This window comes from Panicum virgatum, chromosome 9K (genome assembly GCF_016808335.1).
Source record: "Panicum virgatum strain AP13 chromosome 9K, P.virgatum_v5, whole genome shotgun sequence".
NCBI classification, from domain to species: domain Eukaryota; kingdom Viridiplantae; phylum Streptophyta; class Magnoliopsida; order Poales; family Poaceae; genus Panicum; species Panicum virgatum.
Window position 1 is genome coordinate 59,115,784 of NC_053144.1, and position 19,551 is coordinate 59,135,334.

At 46.1% G+C, this 19,551-nt stretch overlaps 1 protein-coding gene across 1 annotated transcript; it reads right to left on the minus strand.

Annotated features, from left to right (window-relative positions):
- Nucleotides 1-2,844: 2,844 nt before the first annotated feature.
- LOC120652818 (heat shock cognate 70 kDa protein-like) lies at nt 2,845-12,948 on the minus strand. The gene is made up of 2 exons (XM_039930753.1): nt 12,654-12,948; nt 2,845-4,439 (listed from the first exon to the last, which is right to left on the minus strand). The coding sequence occupies exons 1-2, from the start codon at nt 12,874-12,876 to the stop codon at nt 3,016-3,018; spliced, it is 1,647 nt and encodes a 548-aa protein (XP_039786687.1). The 5' UTR covers nt 12,877-12,948; the 3' UTR covers nt 2,845-3,015.
- Nucleotides 12,949-19,551: the final 6,603 nt, after the last annotated feature.

Below are 19,551 nucleotides of genomic sequence, written 5' to 3' on the forward strand. Positions count from 1 at the left end.
ATAAATATTAGCATGAAAAAACTAACTACCCGCGCAATTTGCCCATCTTGCTAGTTATCTTATTATTTGGCCAACAAATGGAGGCTCTCAAGATTTAAAAATTCCCACGTTAATCGGAGAAAAATAAAAAAATAAAAATTACCCATCACTGCCATTACGATAAAAATTAGCTTAAAATACCCCTATGCCTAACTAAAAATCACCCACCAATGCCATTATAAAAAATTAAATATAAAATACCATTTAGCTATGTATGAGTTACAAATATATACTATTAATAAAAACTAAAGCTAACAACAATCAATCAAAATAAAATGAAAATAAGAATAATTATCTATATAATATTATTAAAGCTCAACAAATCAAATTGTTATTATAGATAGATCATATTTGAATTGTTTTAATCAACAATAAGACATAATTTATGATAATGAACAGGATGATGTATGGTAAAAAAATATTATAACATTTAAGTAAAGATATAACGACAAGCAAATTTTTGAATTTTCAATACTATCCGCGCAATTGCGCGGCTATACGCCTAGTTGTGTGTATGTTGAAATATTTTTTTCTTAATAAAGATACGCAACTGTCTGCGTATTCAAGAAAAAAAAGAATGATTTTGGCACAACAAAACGGTGGACTCAGTGAGGTTTATGTGGTGCTGTTGCCAGGAACCGGATCCGCTGCAGTTACCTCCCCTGCAGTTGGGTCACTGCCACGTGGGCCCCACGCGTACAGGCCCCACGCGCAGTGACTCAACTGCACGGCGGCCAACTGCAGCGGAGCCTCGTCCCTGTTGCCAAGCTTTGTATGGGCAAGGCACACAGTTTTTCTTCAAGTAGCTTTGGCTGAAAATGGGGCAATATAATCTGTTTGTTCAGATTATGGGCATGTTGGGAGCACTCCACTCCAAAAATACCGGCACAGGCGCAGGTGGCTCGCTCGGCCCCGGACTCCCCGGCCGCAGCGCCCTGCCCGGCCATCTGGCCGCCGGCGAGGGGAGCGGAAGGAGGCCCTACTCTTTTTCCTTTGTCCTCATGGCCACCGGCATCGTCGAGAGCCTCCGCAGCGTGCTGGCGCCGTCCTCTTAAACCGTGTGGGCAAGATGGAGATCGCGGCCAACACGGCGATGGGGGGCGCCATCGTGCTCATCCTGGACAACAGCGAGCCTGTACATGATCTGCAGCGGCGACGAGGGCAGCATCCAGACGGTGCTCCAGGAGGGCGTGATCCCGGCGCTTGTGTCTGTGACGGCCAACGGCACGGCCCGGGCCTCGCCGGCCGGAGTTGGTGAAGGAGACAACCCAATTTGGGAGTTTTCTATAGGGCCGATTTCGGATGCAATTGAGACACTGGGGAACTCGTGTGGGGTGTGGGGGTTCAATTTTGGAGCTTAATTGGGCCAATGGAGGTTCATGGCGGCGCATGCATGGGGGTAGGGCCGACAAGGTGGGATCTCGCGGAACCGGCAACGGGATCTCGCGGAGGCGGCGGCGGAGGAGGACCGGTCGGCAGCGGCGGCGCGGAGATCGGAGGGCGGCGTGGGAGGCCGAGTTCTCAGTGGGGAAAGGGGCGGCATGGGAGACGACGGACGGAGACTTTTCTTTTCTTTTTTTGGGTGCGAACTGGTATGGAAACTGTGTAATCGGTGGCAGGTGGCTCCAGTTTTTTTTTGGAGCATCTTTTGAGCAGCTCTAAAAAAAATGAAGTGGAGCTAATATTTGGTGGAGTGGAGTGGAGTTAATTAGGGTGTTTGAGTATTTTTTTCCTAGAGTGGAGTCAAATTTAGTGGAATGGAGCTCTCCCAAACACCCCATATCACAACACTTACTGGTCTTGGCAGGTTATCCAAAAGATGTACTAGAAAGATTAACCCACTACCACCATGGTGCTAGAATAAGCTGGGCTACGAACATACACAGGCCGAGCTAGAAGTTGCATAACAGCACTAGTTTTACGAAGCATTACCCACTGATATAGCAGGAATGAGTTTCATAAGACGGACAACTTGGGGTGGCATGGGGACGCCAAGTTCTCACGATCACGGCCACCCTCGCCTTCCTTCATTGGCTTCAATAGTTGTTGGTGATGCCCTTATTGTACACGCAGTTCGTCATGTTCTCACGGTACCGTTGATGATTCTACTGTGGTACACTGGTACCTGACGGCGGCCTCCTGAATCATGCGTTTGACGAACGCTCTGTATTCCCATCTTTAAATACTCCCACCGTCCCATATTTACTGCACTTATAAGATTCAAAAAAATTCCCAAATTAAACGCCCAGTATACCAACATCTGTACGGAGTATAGAGAGTAAAATAATCTGTAGGCCCATTTGTTAGTTAAAAAAGGAAGTGAAGCTTCTTGCTGCGCTGAAAAGGCCAGAATGCTCTAGTCTCTCTCCGCATGGCCAGCGTTCTCAACGCTGGAGTATCCCTCACTGGCAATTAAAAAATTACCCGTGACTCAGCAGCAACCTTTGAATAGGGGCGAAATTGTAATTTGCTGTCTATATTAATTTGCCCCCCTGTCCTTAAAATGCAGAAATATTGGGAGGGAGGGAGTATTCTACAAATAAATGAACAAGAACTCTGTTCTGACAATAATCGCCGAGCAGTGACAGTCGCAGCTGCCTGTCGCTTCTGCTATCGCCGCGGGCCGGCGCCTGCAACCTGTTCGACGGAATGCTTATGCCAAGGAAATCAGCCTCGCCGTGTAGCGGCATCGACGCAATGCGTGCAGCCCGTTCCGCTTAAACGATACTGTGATCTTAAGCAGTTTTCACCGGATTGGAGGTTGCTACTGCACCAGTAGGAATTACCGGAAACGAAAAAGGAGGATAATGATAACAATAGTAGAGCATGGTTCAAGATAGCAAATAATAACAATAGTAGCATTACGCAAGCACAGCCAAGTCTGCCATAACAGTACGAGGTTATTTTCTTAGGCAGTGCTAATATTAACCATACTAGTACGTTGTAGATCCCTGATCCATGCCGGGTGGCTGGCAATTAGGTTGCAATCCTCTTGAACCGCTGCGCCATGCTCTCGATCTCCTCCTTGCTCAACCTGCTCCTGTCGTTAGTTATGATGATGCTGTTCGTCTGCCCGGTGGATCTGTGCTTCGCTGACACATTCAGTACGCCGTTCGCATCGATGTCGAAGGTGACTTCCATAATGGGTACGCTCTTGGGCTCCGGGGGGATGCCGGTGAGCATGAACTCGCCGAGCAGGTTGTTATCCTTGGTGCTGGCGCTCTCGCCCTCGTACACCAGAAACTTCACGTCGATCTGGTTGTCGTATAGGGTGGTGAAGTTCTGTGTCTTCATGGTGGGGATGGCGGTGTTCCTGGGGATCACCACGCTCATTGTATAGTCATTTCTGATCTCGATCCCGAGAGAGAGAGGGGTGACGTCGCGCAGAAGCATATCCACCATCCTCCCGTCGTCGGTTCCGCCACGCAGAATGTAGGCCTGGATGGCTGCCCCGTACGCGACGGCTTCATCAGGGTTGATGCTTTGACAGAGCTCCTTCCCGTCGAAGAACTCCCTGAGCATGCTCCGCACCTTGGGGATGCGGGTGGAGCCTCCCACAAGGACGACATCTTGGACGCTGCTCTTGTCAACCTTGGCATCGCGGAGGCACTTACGCAAGGCCTCTAAGCACTTGCTGAAGAGCTCCTTGTTGAGCTCCTCAAATCGGGAGCGGGTGATGCTGATGCTCATGTCAATACCTTCATGGAGCGAGTCGACCTCGATGGTGGTCTGTGCCGTGGCAGATAGCATCCTCTTGGCTCTCTCGCAGGCAGTCCTCAGCCGCCGCAACGCCTTCTGGTTGCTGTTAATGTCCGTCGTCGTCTTATATTTCCTTGCGAACTCCTTCAGAGAGTATTTCACCATCTCATTGTCAAAATCTGCCCCGCCAAGGTGGGTGTCACCGGCGACGGCCATCACCTCAAACATGCCCTTATTCATGTCGACACCTGGATCGATGCTAAGGAGGGAGACATCAAAGGTACCACCACCAAGATCAAAGACAAGCACCGTCCTCCTCGTCCCTTCGTCGCAGACGGGCATCTTCTCAAGACCATAGGCGAGGGCGGCGGCGGTTGGCTCATTGATGATGCGCATGACATTCAGGCCAGCGATGGCACCCGCGTCGATGGTAGCTTGGCGCTGGGAGTTGCTGAAGTAGACAGGGACTGTGATCACGGCGTCCTTGACCGTTTTAGCGAGGTAGGCCTCTGCTGTTTCTTTCATCTTGGCAAGAACCATGGAGGAGATCTCCTCAGGCATGAACTCCTTCTCCTTGCCTTCATACTGCACCACGATCATGGGCCGGTCGTCACGACCTGCAACGACTTTGAAGGGCCACAATTTGATGTCTCCTTGTACAGACTCGTCATTAAATCTTCGTCCTATCAGTCGCTTCACTTCTGTGAGAATTTAGTGATGTATAATCGATGAGTTGAGTGAACGATAAATATTACTAGTAACAACATTGATTTGCAACTCCTGCCATTTCCGTTGAAAAAATTCTGGTAAAATAATACTCGTTACTCTTCTAATGAGATTGTGCACGAGTTGTGTAACACCCCAGGTGTTAATCACCTATAATCAAGATTAATCACGGGCTTAACTAGTTAATTAGAGACTTAGTTTTTCGGGTACAAATCGAGTCACCAAAAAATCGACTCAAGTTCAGTCCAATTTTCTGGAGCCTGGGAAAACCCGGATACTCCGGGTTTGCACCCGGATATTCCGGAATTACCCGGATACTCCGGATTTGTTTCCGGATAGTTCGGACCTGGAGTTTCTATATCACGTGTCTTAGCTCTTGCACTGTTTCCAAACATTAAAACATCAGCTCTTCTCTATTCCTCACTCCCTCACGCTCACCCTCACTCTCTCACGTCACTCTCTCCCTCTCTCACGTCCACTCCCTCCCTCACTCTCTCCCTCAAGTGTTCTCCCTCTCCCTAGAGCCCTAAACCCCAAATCCTCCACCCCAACTTGAGCTCAAGGCCAAGAAGGCTTCAAGATGGCGAGGAGCACCTTCTTCTCCATATGTTCCTTCCCGGGAAGTCTTGGGTTTCAAGTTATTCGCGCGGGGAAAAGCTCGTTCAAGGCACTCCAACTTGTGCCGGCCCGATCTATCTTTCTAGGAGGTTCTAAGTGATTTTCTTTGGTCAATCATCTCCTTATGCATCCTTGAACTAGGATTCAAAAGGGTTTCAATTTTGGTGGGCTAGTTTTTCCACCATGAGAATTTCTGTTCTTGGTAGAAAAAATGTTGTCGGGCCCGGAGACTCCGGGTATAAGCCCGGATACTTCGAATTTGGAACACTCCGGGGAAAACTCGGGGTATAAACCCGGATACTCCGGATTTTTAACATTCCGGGGACAACTCCGGGTATAGACCCAAAAACTCCGGACTTGGGATCCGGATACTCCGAGAATACGTCCGGATACTCCGGATTTTGTCTCGAGTCTCACATAGGCCAGACCGGTCTGACCGCTTTGGTATACCGGTCTGACCGATAGTAGTAGGGCTGACAGGCGTAATTATATGAGAATCGTAGCGTTTATACTCGGTCAATAGTTGCTTCGTGTTTGTGAAATTATAATCGTATTATTTATATGCATGTACATTAATTGGCATTTCATATGCATTCGTATAGAATACGTGGTGAGAACGTCGACTACAGATGGATCGTGAAGCTCAGGATCGGTGAAGCAGGATTGAGAGGGGATTCGTGAAGACCCGGCCCAATGGTCGGAAGGGCCCAAGGCCTTGTTAATATTAACGCCAACTTAGTGTTACCCTCAGGCAAGCCCCGGTGCATGTCCTACTATTTCAATTTATGAATTACTATGTATGCTTATTACTTGTACATTATGTTTCAGGAGTTGTTTGAATCCTTAGTTGCATGATCTCTAGGTTTTTCTGGGCCTTATACTAGTATGTGTAGGTCGGTAGCACTGCTATGCTTAACAGGTCTCGGTAGAAGTCGAGTGATATCCTGTTACTCGCGAGATATAAGATATTTTAGAGTCGAGTAATTTTCTGTTACTCGTGAAATATATGATGTCTCTATAAATTGAATACATAGAATATTGGAAGATGCAGGAAAGGAAAGGAATTGGAGACCGGGCGGGGAAAGGCTAGTCCCGTCTGTGTCGGTTTAGGACCGTACCGTTGTCTGGCCCTGCTGATCGAGTTTGAATTGTACTAGCCGCATGCCGGGAGTAGGAGGTAGTCGAAACCGGTAAGCCGAGTACTGCTTTGCTTCGAAAGTACAGGAACCCGCACCCAACTCCTGGGGTGGTCGAGTAGTCGCGGAGAATTGGGGATGCATATGTTTACTTTTGGTGGTCTCACGTTGAGCTCGGCTGACCATATGTCGTTGGGCTGCTTCCTGTAGTTCGAGGCGTGGAGGGGAATGGTTAGTGTGTGTGGTCCGACGGGGCGTACGCGTGCAGTGTTGGTTAGGTTCACCTTGCAAGGTTAAATCGGATCGATTCGCTGTCAGTCGCTCTCGGATATGAGCACCTTGATCGTAGCACCGTATCGTAGTAATGCTATATGGAATTTAAGTGATGATTGAAAATGATTATCATGAATTATTACACTATGTTTGTTACGATTGCTTAGCAGGTGCAAATACTAGTTGATGATTTTAGCATATAGAATTTGGAGCTAAAAATGAAAAAAAAAATAAGGACTCATTTTAGAAGCCTTTTTTGCAAAATTAGCCACCAGCCAGAAAGCCTTGCATGTCTAGATATGTGGGCTAAGTTATATGCACTGGTCGGGTAAGTCTTGCTGAGTATTAGTTGCTCAGGGTTTGTTGTTTACCCTATTTCAGGTTTAGGAGCTAACTAGGTGTCATATCGGTGGGCTCGATGTGGCGCCTTGTCTTCACGTCTCGGTAGTTCTCGATTTATTTAGTTTGTTTTATTTATTCTCTAGTAAAAATGGTCTGTAAGTAGATTCTTTTCCGCTGCTATCTTTTCATTTGTAAATTTTAAATTTAAAGCTGTTTTGTAAAAGTCTTAATATAATTTGCTATTTTTGTAAGATTGTATCGTGCTGGTACCTTCTGCGCTCGTCTTCGTGCGAGACTTCTGGTGTGTTTCGGTCGTCCTGTGGGTTGGAAACAGCCTGTCAAATTACACTTACTTAAGTTAATGCGCTAGATGGTAGTGGTTACGTTTAATTAAGTATTTTAACTCGACGGGGCTGTCACAAGTTGGTCCTCTCCGGATCTAGAATCGGGTGGACTGATGGGTTGCCCTGACTCTTTCACAACAGCACAAAACTAAAATAAAAGAATGGCGATACTATGAAACTAGCTATTTTGAATCTATTCGACATGTTCCCTTTTTCTTGGCTGAATTTACTAGTCCGTGCCTGCGTAGAACACAAAAACATAACGATTAAATAAGTGGCAGAAGTATATGAGCAGGCAGCTAGAAAAATTATCTTACTCTTCGTGGTCTGAATTGTGTTCCGTAGGGCTACGCAACATGGGCAGTTGGGCACATATGGCAACTGCTACGACTGAACTCGTGGTTTCATTTTTCACAGTGGAAGGCCTTGAGGTGCACCTCGTGTGGCCGTCCCACCACCCAGTCACGCCGTCCTCTTTCATCCTGGTTCTGCTCCGCTAGTTTAGTTTCTCAGTGCATTACAGTTCATGGATGGAAGTGCTCATCTTTCACGTGTGACGGTGTGAGGAAAGGCTTTATTGTTGAACTATCCCTCCACATAGAGGAGAACTTGGAGCCCATCAAACTCATTAAGATAGCCAAGCTCAGTGCTTGTGCACCATTAATTTGGTACTCGATCCAACGGTTGATAGCACTTCAAAGGGAAGTATAAGCACAAGAAAACCACAACCTTCTCTCAATCCCATCTCAAGACTTCACTTGAGAGAGGGAGGGAGAGCAAAACACACACAACACAACTAGAGAGAAGAGGGAGGAGGAAGGAGAAGGTCTGTCCATATTTGGATATTTGGTGGCTCTCACTAATCTTCTTCTAGCCAGCGATTGGAGGCTCAAACGTGCTTGGATTTGCACCAGACTTGGTGAGTTCGTTCTACACTTAGAGTACTTCAATTTGGTCAGCTGGTTTGAGGATTGGTTGACCAAAGCATCAGATTTGAGAGGAGTTTTATAAGTTCGAGTGACTGCAGTTTCAGCACAGAACAGTTTTGGTAGACGATTAATTTTGGTGGTGAAACAGTGCCCGATTGAGCTGAAATTTTGTCAATGGACTCGTAGATCTATTTTTCTATCGTGCACAATGGTCATGCGGTTTATGAGATATGAACTAATTATCGAAGGGGACAAAATCGGTGACTTCTCAGTTTGATGTTGTCATACCTCTTGTTAGATGATTGTGGTTGTTGTTGTTGATGATGCTAAGTTTGCATTATGGTGAATGTGTTGCTGCTGGTATAATTATTTGTTGATTATAGTGGAAGCTTGAAGTGGACCGATTGGTTCTGTGGCTTTTTACTCCTCACCTTGAGGTGGTTTTCCCACATAAATTGTTGTATTTTTTGTGCACGCGATCGTTATTATTCCGCTACATATCTGTTGGTAGATGTTATCCTTAATATTCATCACTAGATGAGAGATTAATTAGTACATTTCTATGGCCTTTATCACAACATTTATTTTAAGTTAAAGTTGTACTCTTGTAATTTACTCTTTATATCAGAATAACACATGGCTTTCACATGTACTGTATGCCCCCCTCCAGACTAGCGATGAGATACACCACAAGCAGCATGCCTGCTACTGGGCCGAGCAACACGCCCATATCTGCTTGCGCATGCAACATGGTAACAGGTCATATGTAAATTAATTAAGTTCTTGTCAATTTGGATAAAAAGTTAAAATTAGAGGCGAGGTCGTGTTAGCAGTGGCGAAGCCAGAAATGGAAGGCAGGGGGGCTGGTGACCCTTCTTCTTCCTTACTCCCTCCCTTCCTTCATCAATGGTCTCCAAAATTTTAGGGGGGGCGGTGGGGGCTCCAGTAGGGGGCCATGGAGCCCCCCTTAGATCCGCCTCTGCGTGTTAGAATATAGGATGTAACTAATGTTATTCTAATTTTTGTAATATTTTTTACTAAAATAAAAAGGATCCGCTATAATAAATTTTTAGTAATAACTACTACGCACGATTACTATTAGTTTTTTCCTGAACTCGATTCAATAATGCAGTAATTCGGCTCATTAATTACTCATCAGTTTGGTCAATAGTTTAACTACTAGGTTTAGAATAACCCTACATCTACAATGCAAAAAAACGTTACCGTACTAAAAAATATAAAACTATGATTTTTTAAATAAAATAGTAGAATTTATATTTTTATGTCGCACTGCACGAACATCTCTAAAGACCCAAAACCAGTGAATTTCTTGAGCAGAGATTGCGCCACGTCAGCCACCTTTCCTGGCAGTTCGATCGGGCGCGCGAGTCCGATCATTTTGCAAAAAAAAAATTCTCAATCTTTAGTTAAATCAAGTTCAGCCTCGTCTCTTAGATATTTTTTCAAAAAAGACCACAACTTTTATCAAAATTAACACACAGACCAACCTTCTCGGTTAAGGAAATTTGCAAAGAAAACTTTAGACTTCCATAAAATCAACCCGCCATCCTGCTTCTCTTCGGAATTTTTTAGAAAACCCCTTGGATTTCAATTAAATCAAACCACAACCTGTTCCATTCATTTCGTATACACGAGCAATATTATACGTACAATTTAAACATCAAAACATGTCGCAATCAGAAGTTGTTCAATATAAAATTTGATAAATTTTTTTGAGAACTACAACTCTATTATAGAGCAAAATTTAATTCGTTTTCACAAATGCTTATGTGGGATCCGTTGTACCTACAATTTGGATACCAAAATATTTTCAAATTAAGAAATGTTCAATACAAAAGTTACTCATAATTTCAAAATCTATAGCTTTATTATATATGCATTACAATTTCAAACTCAAAGCACTTTTAAAAAAGTTTTGAATACAAACATTGCTCAAATTTCAAAACCTAAACTTTGCTACACAACAAAATTGTAAGTTCGGCTTGTTTTCATAATTCATTCAACATATGATCCTATTTTGCTAAAACTATTATATCGTACCACCCTTCTTCTATGGCTTTTAATGCTACCTATACAGAAGCGTGTCATATTAATTGCCACATAACTAAAAGTCAAAATCTCCTCGTTTCTCAATTACATTAAGTCTCTAGCTAATTGTGTCTCCTTATTTCTCAATAATTTTACCCCTACTTTCACCACAATAAATAAAGCTAAAAAAATCATAGATCCATTTCGATACCTAAAATAATATACTACCTAAATAGTAGCGTCACGTTAATAGAATGCACAAAATATGTATCAAGTGCAATAGCAGGCTGCAGGACATGACACTTACACGGAAATAATGAAGCGACAGATTTATCTTACCCACGCTGCTTAAAAAAATTGATCATTTGTCTAGGTACAATACTTGCTATATATATGAACTAAATTATAACACTACAACATGAGATACATGCCCCGTGCTATCATCTTGCTCCCATAAGAAATGTAGTTCCTTCTAAATACACGCTTCGTACTTTAGATTGACCAGAGAGTTACAATTAACACTTCAGACGATCTCTCATGAACCTTTTGTCTGCAATTGCAAACATTGACAGCCTATCAAGCATCTCCAAGAGTTTCTAATATTTTTTTCTCCAAAACTTGTTGTTTGCCAACTCTCTAAATAGGTATGGAGAAGCAAAAAGGAGTCTATCTCCAATAGTTCCCCATTTTTACTCCTAAAAATGAGAAGTTGTGGCCTCACAAGGATAATTCCACGAGAAACTTCCATGGCTTGCGGACATGGCTGGCAGACAGGAGCTTCTTGCAAGTCAGAATGCCGGTGATTTAGGCCACAAGAGGTCTTGAAATTTGGAGGAAAAGAAAGAGAATGACGAGAGGGTTCCATTTTACCTCTTACTTGCGCCGGTGATGCACCGTGGTGGCCGGAATCGGTACGGGAAGAAGTGGCGGCGGGCGCAGTTCATGGCGGACAGGCCAACAACGGCGACGGTGACTATAGAAACTAAACCCTAAATCCTAAAACATGGGGAAAAAATCAAAAGAATGGATTTGATCCATGGCGCGATGGAGGGATGGTGCGGGGAAGAAGACGACGCGATAAAAAAAGTCACGGGGAAAGGGCGATGGGGAGCGATGAAGGCATGCGTATTTTTACGCACAAGGGAACCCAATTTGCCAATTATTAGAGATGGAAAATTGGGATGGGGAACTATTGGAGTGTGTGTTTTTGGCTTTTTTTCCAAAAAAAACAAGGATGGGGAAGAGAAATAGGGTATTCTTGGAGATTCTCTGCTCCATACTGCGGGGTGGGCAGCTGCCCCAGCTACCGGTGGAGCAAAACCCCCACTCCGGCCCCTCCCATGGCGTTCCAGCCGGCGGCGACGAAGGTCGGCTTGGGAGATGACGCAACAACATACTTGGCGGCGGTGAGGCCCTAGAAGAGCATGAGCAATGGGTGGTATGGTTGTCGTCAGAGAGGAGGGAGCGGGTGCCCTTGCGGTGGCGGAGGAGCCGGTGGGCCTTGTGATATCGAGCGTCGGGGGCCTGAGTGGGGAGTGCAGTGGGGCCAGGTGAGGTGGAGGAGGATCGGCGATGAAGATTGGGAGAGAGGGTGGCCGTTGAGGAGGAGGCGACGAGCATGTACACTGCCACGCCGGCGTGGTGCAGGCGACACAGACGGTGCTGTCGGAAATGCAAGGCGAGGTCCCACATGGAGGAGGGGAGCAGCAGTCTGGACGCGCTCACCATTTGGGTGTGTGTGTTGCGCGGCGGAACTCTAGCCGCCGTCGGCCGACCCCTTGCGGCCTCGCCCCTCCTATCCATGGCTCCGTCTGTTGGCTCGCACTATGCACTCACTATCCCGTCGGCTCTGATTCATGGAGGGGGAGGCGGAGGCGCATCAGCGTGGACGCTCCTGCTGGGCACGGCCGTGGACGTAGAGTGGAGGCGGCGGCAGCGGCTAATGCCAGGGATGAACAACCAGTAGGCGTCAGTGTTGGGAGTTGGGCGAGGGTGAGTCTGACCCATCTAAAATTTCCGGCGAGCTACGCCACTGTTTTGAAAGCTACTGAAATAGCTGGTGCTCCTACAAAGGAGCGGCTGCTTGTGTTTCTAGTATTCTCTAGCTAGTTATTACTACCTCCGTTTCAAACTGCAGTTTGTTTGACTTTTTTTTACTAAGTCTGACCATTCATCTTATTCAAAAAATATATGCAAACATTTGTCAAATTGAAGTCATTCTTGAAGATCTTGTATTGATAAAGCAATCCACAACAAAAAAATAATATTTTGTATAAATTTGTGAATAAGACGAGTGGTTAAACTTGAGGTCAAAAAAGTCAAATGACCAATAATTTGAAACGGAGTGAGTATGTATAAAAACCATTTAAGCACACCCGACGCAAATCAGCGACACCACAACACATGAACCCAAAACTCGTGGAGTCGAAGAAAATAACAAGATAGTATACTCCTAGATATATAGGCGAGTGATGAAAGAGCACGTGTGTAGTTCTCACCGAAGATTGTGTTGGTGGGGTTCAAGGCGGCCTGGTTCACGGCCGCGTCGCCGACGTGCCTCTCGTCGCCCTTGAACGCGACGCAGGACGGCGTGAGGCGGTTGCCCTGGTCGTTGGCGATGAGCTCGCCGCGGTCATGGCGCCAGACGGCCACGCACGAGTAGGTCGTGCCCAGGTCGATGCCAACCGCCGGCCCGTCGTCCTTGACCTTGGAGGCCGCCATCTCCCGTCAGGAACGAGCGAAGTACGTGTAGTGCTAGTGCCGCTGGGAAGAAGCGCGTGCGATGATGTATTAATAGACCGATCGACACCGGCGGTTTTGGGCGAGATATATAGACCGACACCGACGACTTGGCGTCAACTCGGCCCGTCGATCGGCGACTTCGGGCGTCAACGGAGGTTTCTAATCTTGTAGAGGGGTGCATGCACCCCCGCCCCAGCCAAAGAGAACACAATGCAAGCACGTCGCGTGTATACTAAATGCCAATGAGGGTCCATGTCTGCTGGGCGTGAAGGATGCTGACAAGATGGAAGAAATCGTCAAAAGATTGGCCGTGGGTGCGGGGTTTCGGTTTCGCCTAGATGATTGATCGTGGACGCAGCATTTCCTCCAAATGGATTGACCTGTTGCTAGCTCTGATGAGAGGAGCCAAACCAACACTATTTCTTTTTTCATAATAGCTTTATTGATTTTCAAGAGCATATATTGACTTGATGTAAAGTCTCGAAGATGCACGTAGTCTAAAAAAATATTTCTTCCATATTGTAAAGAAAGTCGGTCATTTTGACTCTATGTTAAGTCAAATATTTTAAATTTTGACTATAAATAATTTTCTTTGGGTTGAGCCTGAAAATATAAAAGCGATTTTGACTGTAAATAATGTAAATAATTCGTATTGAAATGTAGCTTAGTAAAGGAATATGCCGACTCTTTTTTTTAGGAAAAAGTCCACTTGACACCCGTGAACTATCACGAAAGTCCGATTTTCAGTCTTCAACTCAAAAACCAGATAACAAATGCCATCCAACTATTGAAACCGGACACATTTGACCCCTTAGGTGGTTTTGAAGGTGGTTTTCCATTTTGTGATAAGTAAAAATATCAATTTCAAATTAAAAAATTCATAAGTAATTCATTTTTAATCAAAAAAATGTGAAATGGGTTTCGAAAGTTTTTTTTTAAAATATAACATATCTAAGTGCATATTTGTGGATCTATTATTGTTGGATTTCCATCATTTAGCAGTAGAATAATAGATCCACAAACATGCACCTAGGCTATGCACCTGAAAATTTTCCAGTGAAATACACATGCAAAAATTAGGCTACCACAAAATTTTCAAGATTTTTAGACAAACAGAACAACAGATACAAAATAAACTAGATTAAACACAACCTAAAATTTTAGAGGGGCAAAATTGACATTTCACATGCATGAGTATTTTTTCTCTGTAGATCTTGATTTAAGAAACCTAACAAAATTAAGTTTTATTTTTTTGATTTTTTTATAATTTTTAATTAAATTTAGAAGTTCACTGTTTTGAAAACTAAAAAATAATTTTTTGCCTGGCCTACCGCCCCGCCAGTTGGCGGCAGGCCCGGCAGGGGGGCGGCAAGCTCCCCAGGGGTCAAAATGTAATTAAAAATAAATTTTATTTACATTCAGATCCCTACCGCCCCGGCAGTTGGCGGCAGGTACCCTGCCACCCCACAGCCGGGCGGTAGGGGTTCAAAACTGTAAATTATGGATCCGAAAATATATTTATGTAAAAAACGATTTTAAAAATATAAAAATAAAAAAAACGCCCACTCGGGCTGCTGCGCGCGTCTCGCGGCCTGCTGCCGCTGCAAGCTGCGCTCGCAAGCACCGCCGCCTGCGAGCTGGTGCTGCTGACCGCGACGCGCCGCTGCGTGCTTGGATCTGCCGCCGGGAGAGCTGCTGCGCGCCGTCGCCCGCCTGCTGCTGGCGAGCTGGTCTTGGGGCCGCCTGCCCCACGTGCTGGCCGCCGCCGCCGCGGAGTCCTTGCGTCCCTCGCGCACCTGCAGTGCAAGAACAGGAGGCAAAGAGGAAAGCAAGAAACGAAAACCGAACCTTCTGCTTCAAATTACTCCCTCAAAATGCGACGAATCAAGATGAACTTCCGGTAATAGATGCGTGACTACTAGACCAAATAGATCCACGACGAATCAAGGGAAAAACCGGAAGCACCTTGAAGAACACGTTCTTGACGAAATCTCAAAATCCGGACTGAAATCGCGATGAATTCAAGAGGGGATTGAACCAAAGTTGCTCCCAACGATCCTAGCAACAAAACCCCTCAAGAAATCCTGCCAAAATCGCACCCAAAAGCGACGAACGAAAATTCATCCGAAAATCACCCGAAAATGCGCAGAAAAGGAAAAACGCAGTGAAATAAAATCAAGGATTCAAATCTTCGATCCCGGAGGGCACAAAAGGTTTGGGCCTCCTTTCCCAACAAAATCTCCCATAAACTCTAATCCGAAAATAACAAGAATTAGAAGACCAAATGAATTAGGGTTTGCTAACCCCTCTACTAGCCATCCCTATCTATATATAGTGCTGCCGAAAGACTAAAATACACATATACTATATATTACAATAGCCACCCACGCAGGGGCAAAATCGTTTAACTTTTTATTGGAGTCCCGGACAGACACGCCGTCTTCACAACTTCGCTTCGCCTCGACGCAAGTTTCGCGATGACGCCACGTGCCCTCCGCTCGGACCTTGACCGCGTCAAGTCCCCCTCCGGTTTTGAGGCCCAAACCGGTCAAACCCGTCTCCCCCAGTTTTGAGATCAAACTGATCAAATCCTCTCGCACACCGCCGCACGACGTGACTGACTCCCCGATTTTGAGGTCAAACCGTCGATGTCAACGCGTGTTCGACCTCCCGCCGAGCCTTGACGCCTTCAAGTCGTTCGTGCCCACCCGCCACACGGGCCGCCTACTTGACTCGCCATCGTCCTCGCCGACTTGGCCGACGCCGTCTTCATCACCATGTACTCTTGCTCTTCAGTGCACCGTGTGGACCGCCCATGGCTCCGCACAATCTCCTCAAGTCTCTCGGTCCAGGCCTACTCGCATTCACCTTTTACCGTCTTGGTCCTTCAGCATGAATCTTTCGCCTGACCTTCACCACGTACTGTCGACCGCCATGCCGCATCCAACACCTGCACATCACGAGTCAAGAGATACATCAAATCCACACGATGTTGTCAATCTGTAACATCCCGAAAATTCGCCCAAATAAATTACTCGCTAAAAATGATTTTCAAAATATTTTCATCGCTGAGCTCAAATATTTTTCGGTGGTTCGTCGCCCTGACACCAAACCTAATTTGTGACACTGAAATCAATCGTCGTCTTCTCCTTGTTTCCTTTCTCGTTTTGTGTGCGCATCGCTTCCCGCCGAAGCCGCGCGGCGCACTGACGACCGACCCCTCTCTATTTTTTTCCCGCTCTAATCTTTTGCCTAAACACCATTTAATATTATCTTCCTTTTAAGCCATCGGTGCAGCCTAATCCTCTTCCTCCTAATCTCTTGCCCTCTCTCCTTCCTATCTTTTTCCCACGATCAGACCTCAAGAGCTACACTTGGGAGCAAGCAAGTCAAGCAGCAGCACGCACTCCAGTCTCCAGCTAATCAATTTTCTTTCCTAATCTCTTGCTCTCTCTCTAGCCTGTGCACTCTCCCACACACGCAGCACACAAGCAAGCCAAGTACTAGAACTAGCAAGCTAAACTCCACACACGCACTAACCCTCCCTAGCAGCCCGACCTTGCTCCAGCGGGAGCCGCGGCGTCCACGCCCAGTGCAGCCCGTCAAGCTAGGGACCCCCTTGCCGTGCCTCTTCCACGCGCCGCACGCGCAGCTCCCTGTGCGCCCACGCGTTCCCCGCGCCCGGGATGCTCGCTGTGCCGCTCGGCCCCTACCCGACCAGTCCCGTCGTCCCATGCCGCCTCGCCGCTCGCGCCACCGCTCCGCGACGCCGAGCGCCGTTAATGGCTGCCGAGATGCTCGCCGCGCCGCTCGGCCTCTGCCCGACCCGTCCCGTCGTCCTGTGCCGCCTCGCCTCTCCGCGACGCTGCGCCGAGCGCCATTAATGGCTGAGATGCTCGCCGGCCGGCCGGCCACCGCGACCGCCTTTCCCCTTTCTTGCTCGGCCTATAAATAGGCCCTCCACCGCGCACTCCACCTCCACAACCACCTCCACCACCGCGCGCCCCTCCCCAGCCTTGCTGGTCCGCTACCAGAGCCACCTCCGCCCGCCTCCGCCGGACACCGTCGCGCCGCCTCTTCGCTCCGCCATAGCCCGAGGTGAGTAGGGGAATCAGACCCCCTCGGCCTCCTCTCCCTTTCCCCCTCTTCCCGGCCGCCGCCATGCTCCGGAGAGCCGGATCCCAGGGGCGCCCCCTCCTTCCTCCCCCTCCTATGTTCTGTCGAGGGAGAGAACGGGAGGAAGAAGAAAGGGCTAGTTTGCCCTTAGCCCCCTCCTCTCTTCCCTTTTCTGTTAAGAAACCCCCCACCTCTCTTGACCGATTTCCAAAAGAAGCCCCTCTCTTATTCCTTTTAATGAATAAGCCCCTCCACTATACAAAAACAATTACACCGAGATCCCTGCCCCTTTTCAGAGTGGCACACACATTTCTAGGAATTCCAACCAAGCCCTTCCAATCCCAAAAGTAATTACAAATAAACCCTTGAACCCCGTTTAGCCCTAGACGCCTCTTCGACCTACCATTTTATGCACCAAAAATCCTCCATTCACTCCAAAACTTTACCACGCCCTTTCCAGTAGTATTTTGGCCAACTCCATTCAAAAAAATCCTTCCAAAAATATTTTCCCATCTTTATTTCTTTATTTTCTCCGATTCGAGCTCAACGATAAAATATGTGTTTCTTTTCTTCATTGTGTGCTTGTCTGTGTGACCGAGGAAGAATCCGTCGACGAGCAGTACCGCGAGCAAGTGTGCGAGGACCAGTACAGCGACCCCGAACCCGAAGGACAGTACATCGATCAGAACTTCCCGGAAGGCTTTGTGAACGGCAAGTTCAATCTCATCCTTTGATGCATATTTTGTCCTAGTTTTATAAACACCACCTATTGGTCTGTTTTACAAAATTGCATATGCTTTGACTGCTAAAATCTGGTTGGATAGCTATCCCTTGATTTGTTATAAGCATTCCTTGATTACCTAGATTAATGTCTAAATATGATTTGATATATTTGGATATGGATCGCTGCTAGAATTGCTTAGGACCTTATACTCATCAAATATGGTGTTATTGTTTATAAAAGAAAATGTGTGAGTGTGTGGGGAGGGAAAAGGTGGATTTATTGAAGAATAAATAAAAGATGTGTTTTGACGAGATGGATGTCATTTCTGTGTGAGGTGCCAAAAGGTGTGCTTGACCCGGTGTGGTTGAGCAAGGTTGGGAGATGTCCATCTTGTCACAGTTAAGGACCAAGTTGTTGTGACGTCTTGCCTAACCCAATCCATCGTGCAACCACTCGACTGTTGTATGTGGCAACAGCTTAGCATAAATCCCACTAGCTAGTCTGATAGTCATCAAGAGAGCTGAGAGCAACAGGTGGCCAAGGAGACGGGATAAGATCTGGGTGACTTATGCCCGATTAGTCCTTGTGGGTAGGTTAACCCCTTGGTGGAGTCCATGTTGGCTAGCCAGGCTTAGCTAAGGTGGGTAATGGCTTTGTTGGGATCTGCACCAGCACTAAGGTGACCGTGGTGCGGTACCCCACTTGTGGGTAAAGTGTACAATCTCTGCAGAGTGTAAAACCTATTCGAATAGCCATGCTCACGCGATTGAGCGGGTTATGGTTTGGTCACATAACTAGTGTTTTTTCTGGGGATGTTTGGGATGGCGTGAGTTGTTTTTGGAAAAGTGTCTGGCAGTAGTGCCGTGTGCTACGGCGGATGAGGAGTCCGGTAGCAGCTTTTAAAACTTGTATCCAGTGAGGATCAAGCCCATTTTGTTACTCGGCTACGATAAGAATTGTTTTATGAAAACTCTCTTTTCAAAATAAACTCTTGCATAAAATTAGCTTTTCGCAAATTAACTGATAGTCTTATTCTTGATTAATCCTATACATGTATTCTGTGTTATCCCCCTCCGTGGGTGGGGTTGGACTTGCTGAGTATGTTTGTACTCACCCTTGCTTAATATTTACAGAGGAAGATCCAGAGTTCGTTCCTGAGGACGTTGAGTAGGGGTTTCGTTCTGCACCCAACCTTACCTGTGGTTAGGGTCACCCGCAGGAAGCTTCGTATGGCGCAAGACTCTGATGACCTCGACGTGGTTCATGTTCTTGTTTGGGTTTTAGTTGTTGTTCTCGCGTTAGTGGCGCTTCATTATCCATTACCGCGTAGAGTTGTACGGTGATGTACCATATGATGTAATAAATGTGTTATCAACCTCCTGGGACTGGTATTTGTATCACATTTAAGTCACCTCTTATGAGGGGACGCTTCACAATCACTCATCATCTAAGGATAACTACCATTGGTCCTCAATTGCATGATATTTTTCAGTTATTCATATCTGTTTTTTATTTTCATAATATTTGGTTGTAGTTATGTCTTATTTTTTCAGTAATCAAGATTCAAATAGATAAATAATAGATAGGTTAAATTTTTAAAAAAAACTTTGATACTAGTTTCAAATTTTTCTGATTTAAAATGAATTATTTTTTAGATCTAAATAGAATTTTTTAAAAAATTTTAAAAAAACACCTTAGAAACCACTCGAAGGGCCAAATTTGCTCAGTTTCGACAGTTAAATGGCTTATGTTATCCGGTTTCGTAGTTGAAGGTTAAAATCAGACTTCTACAATAGTTCCAGGGTGTAATTCAG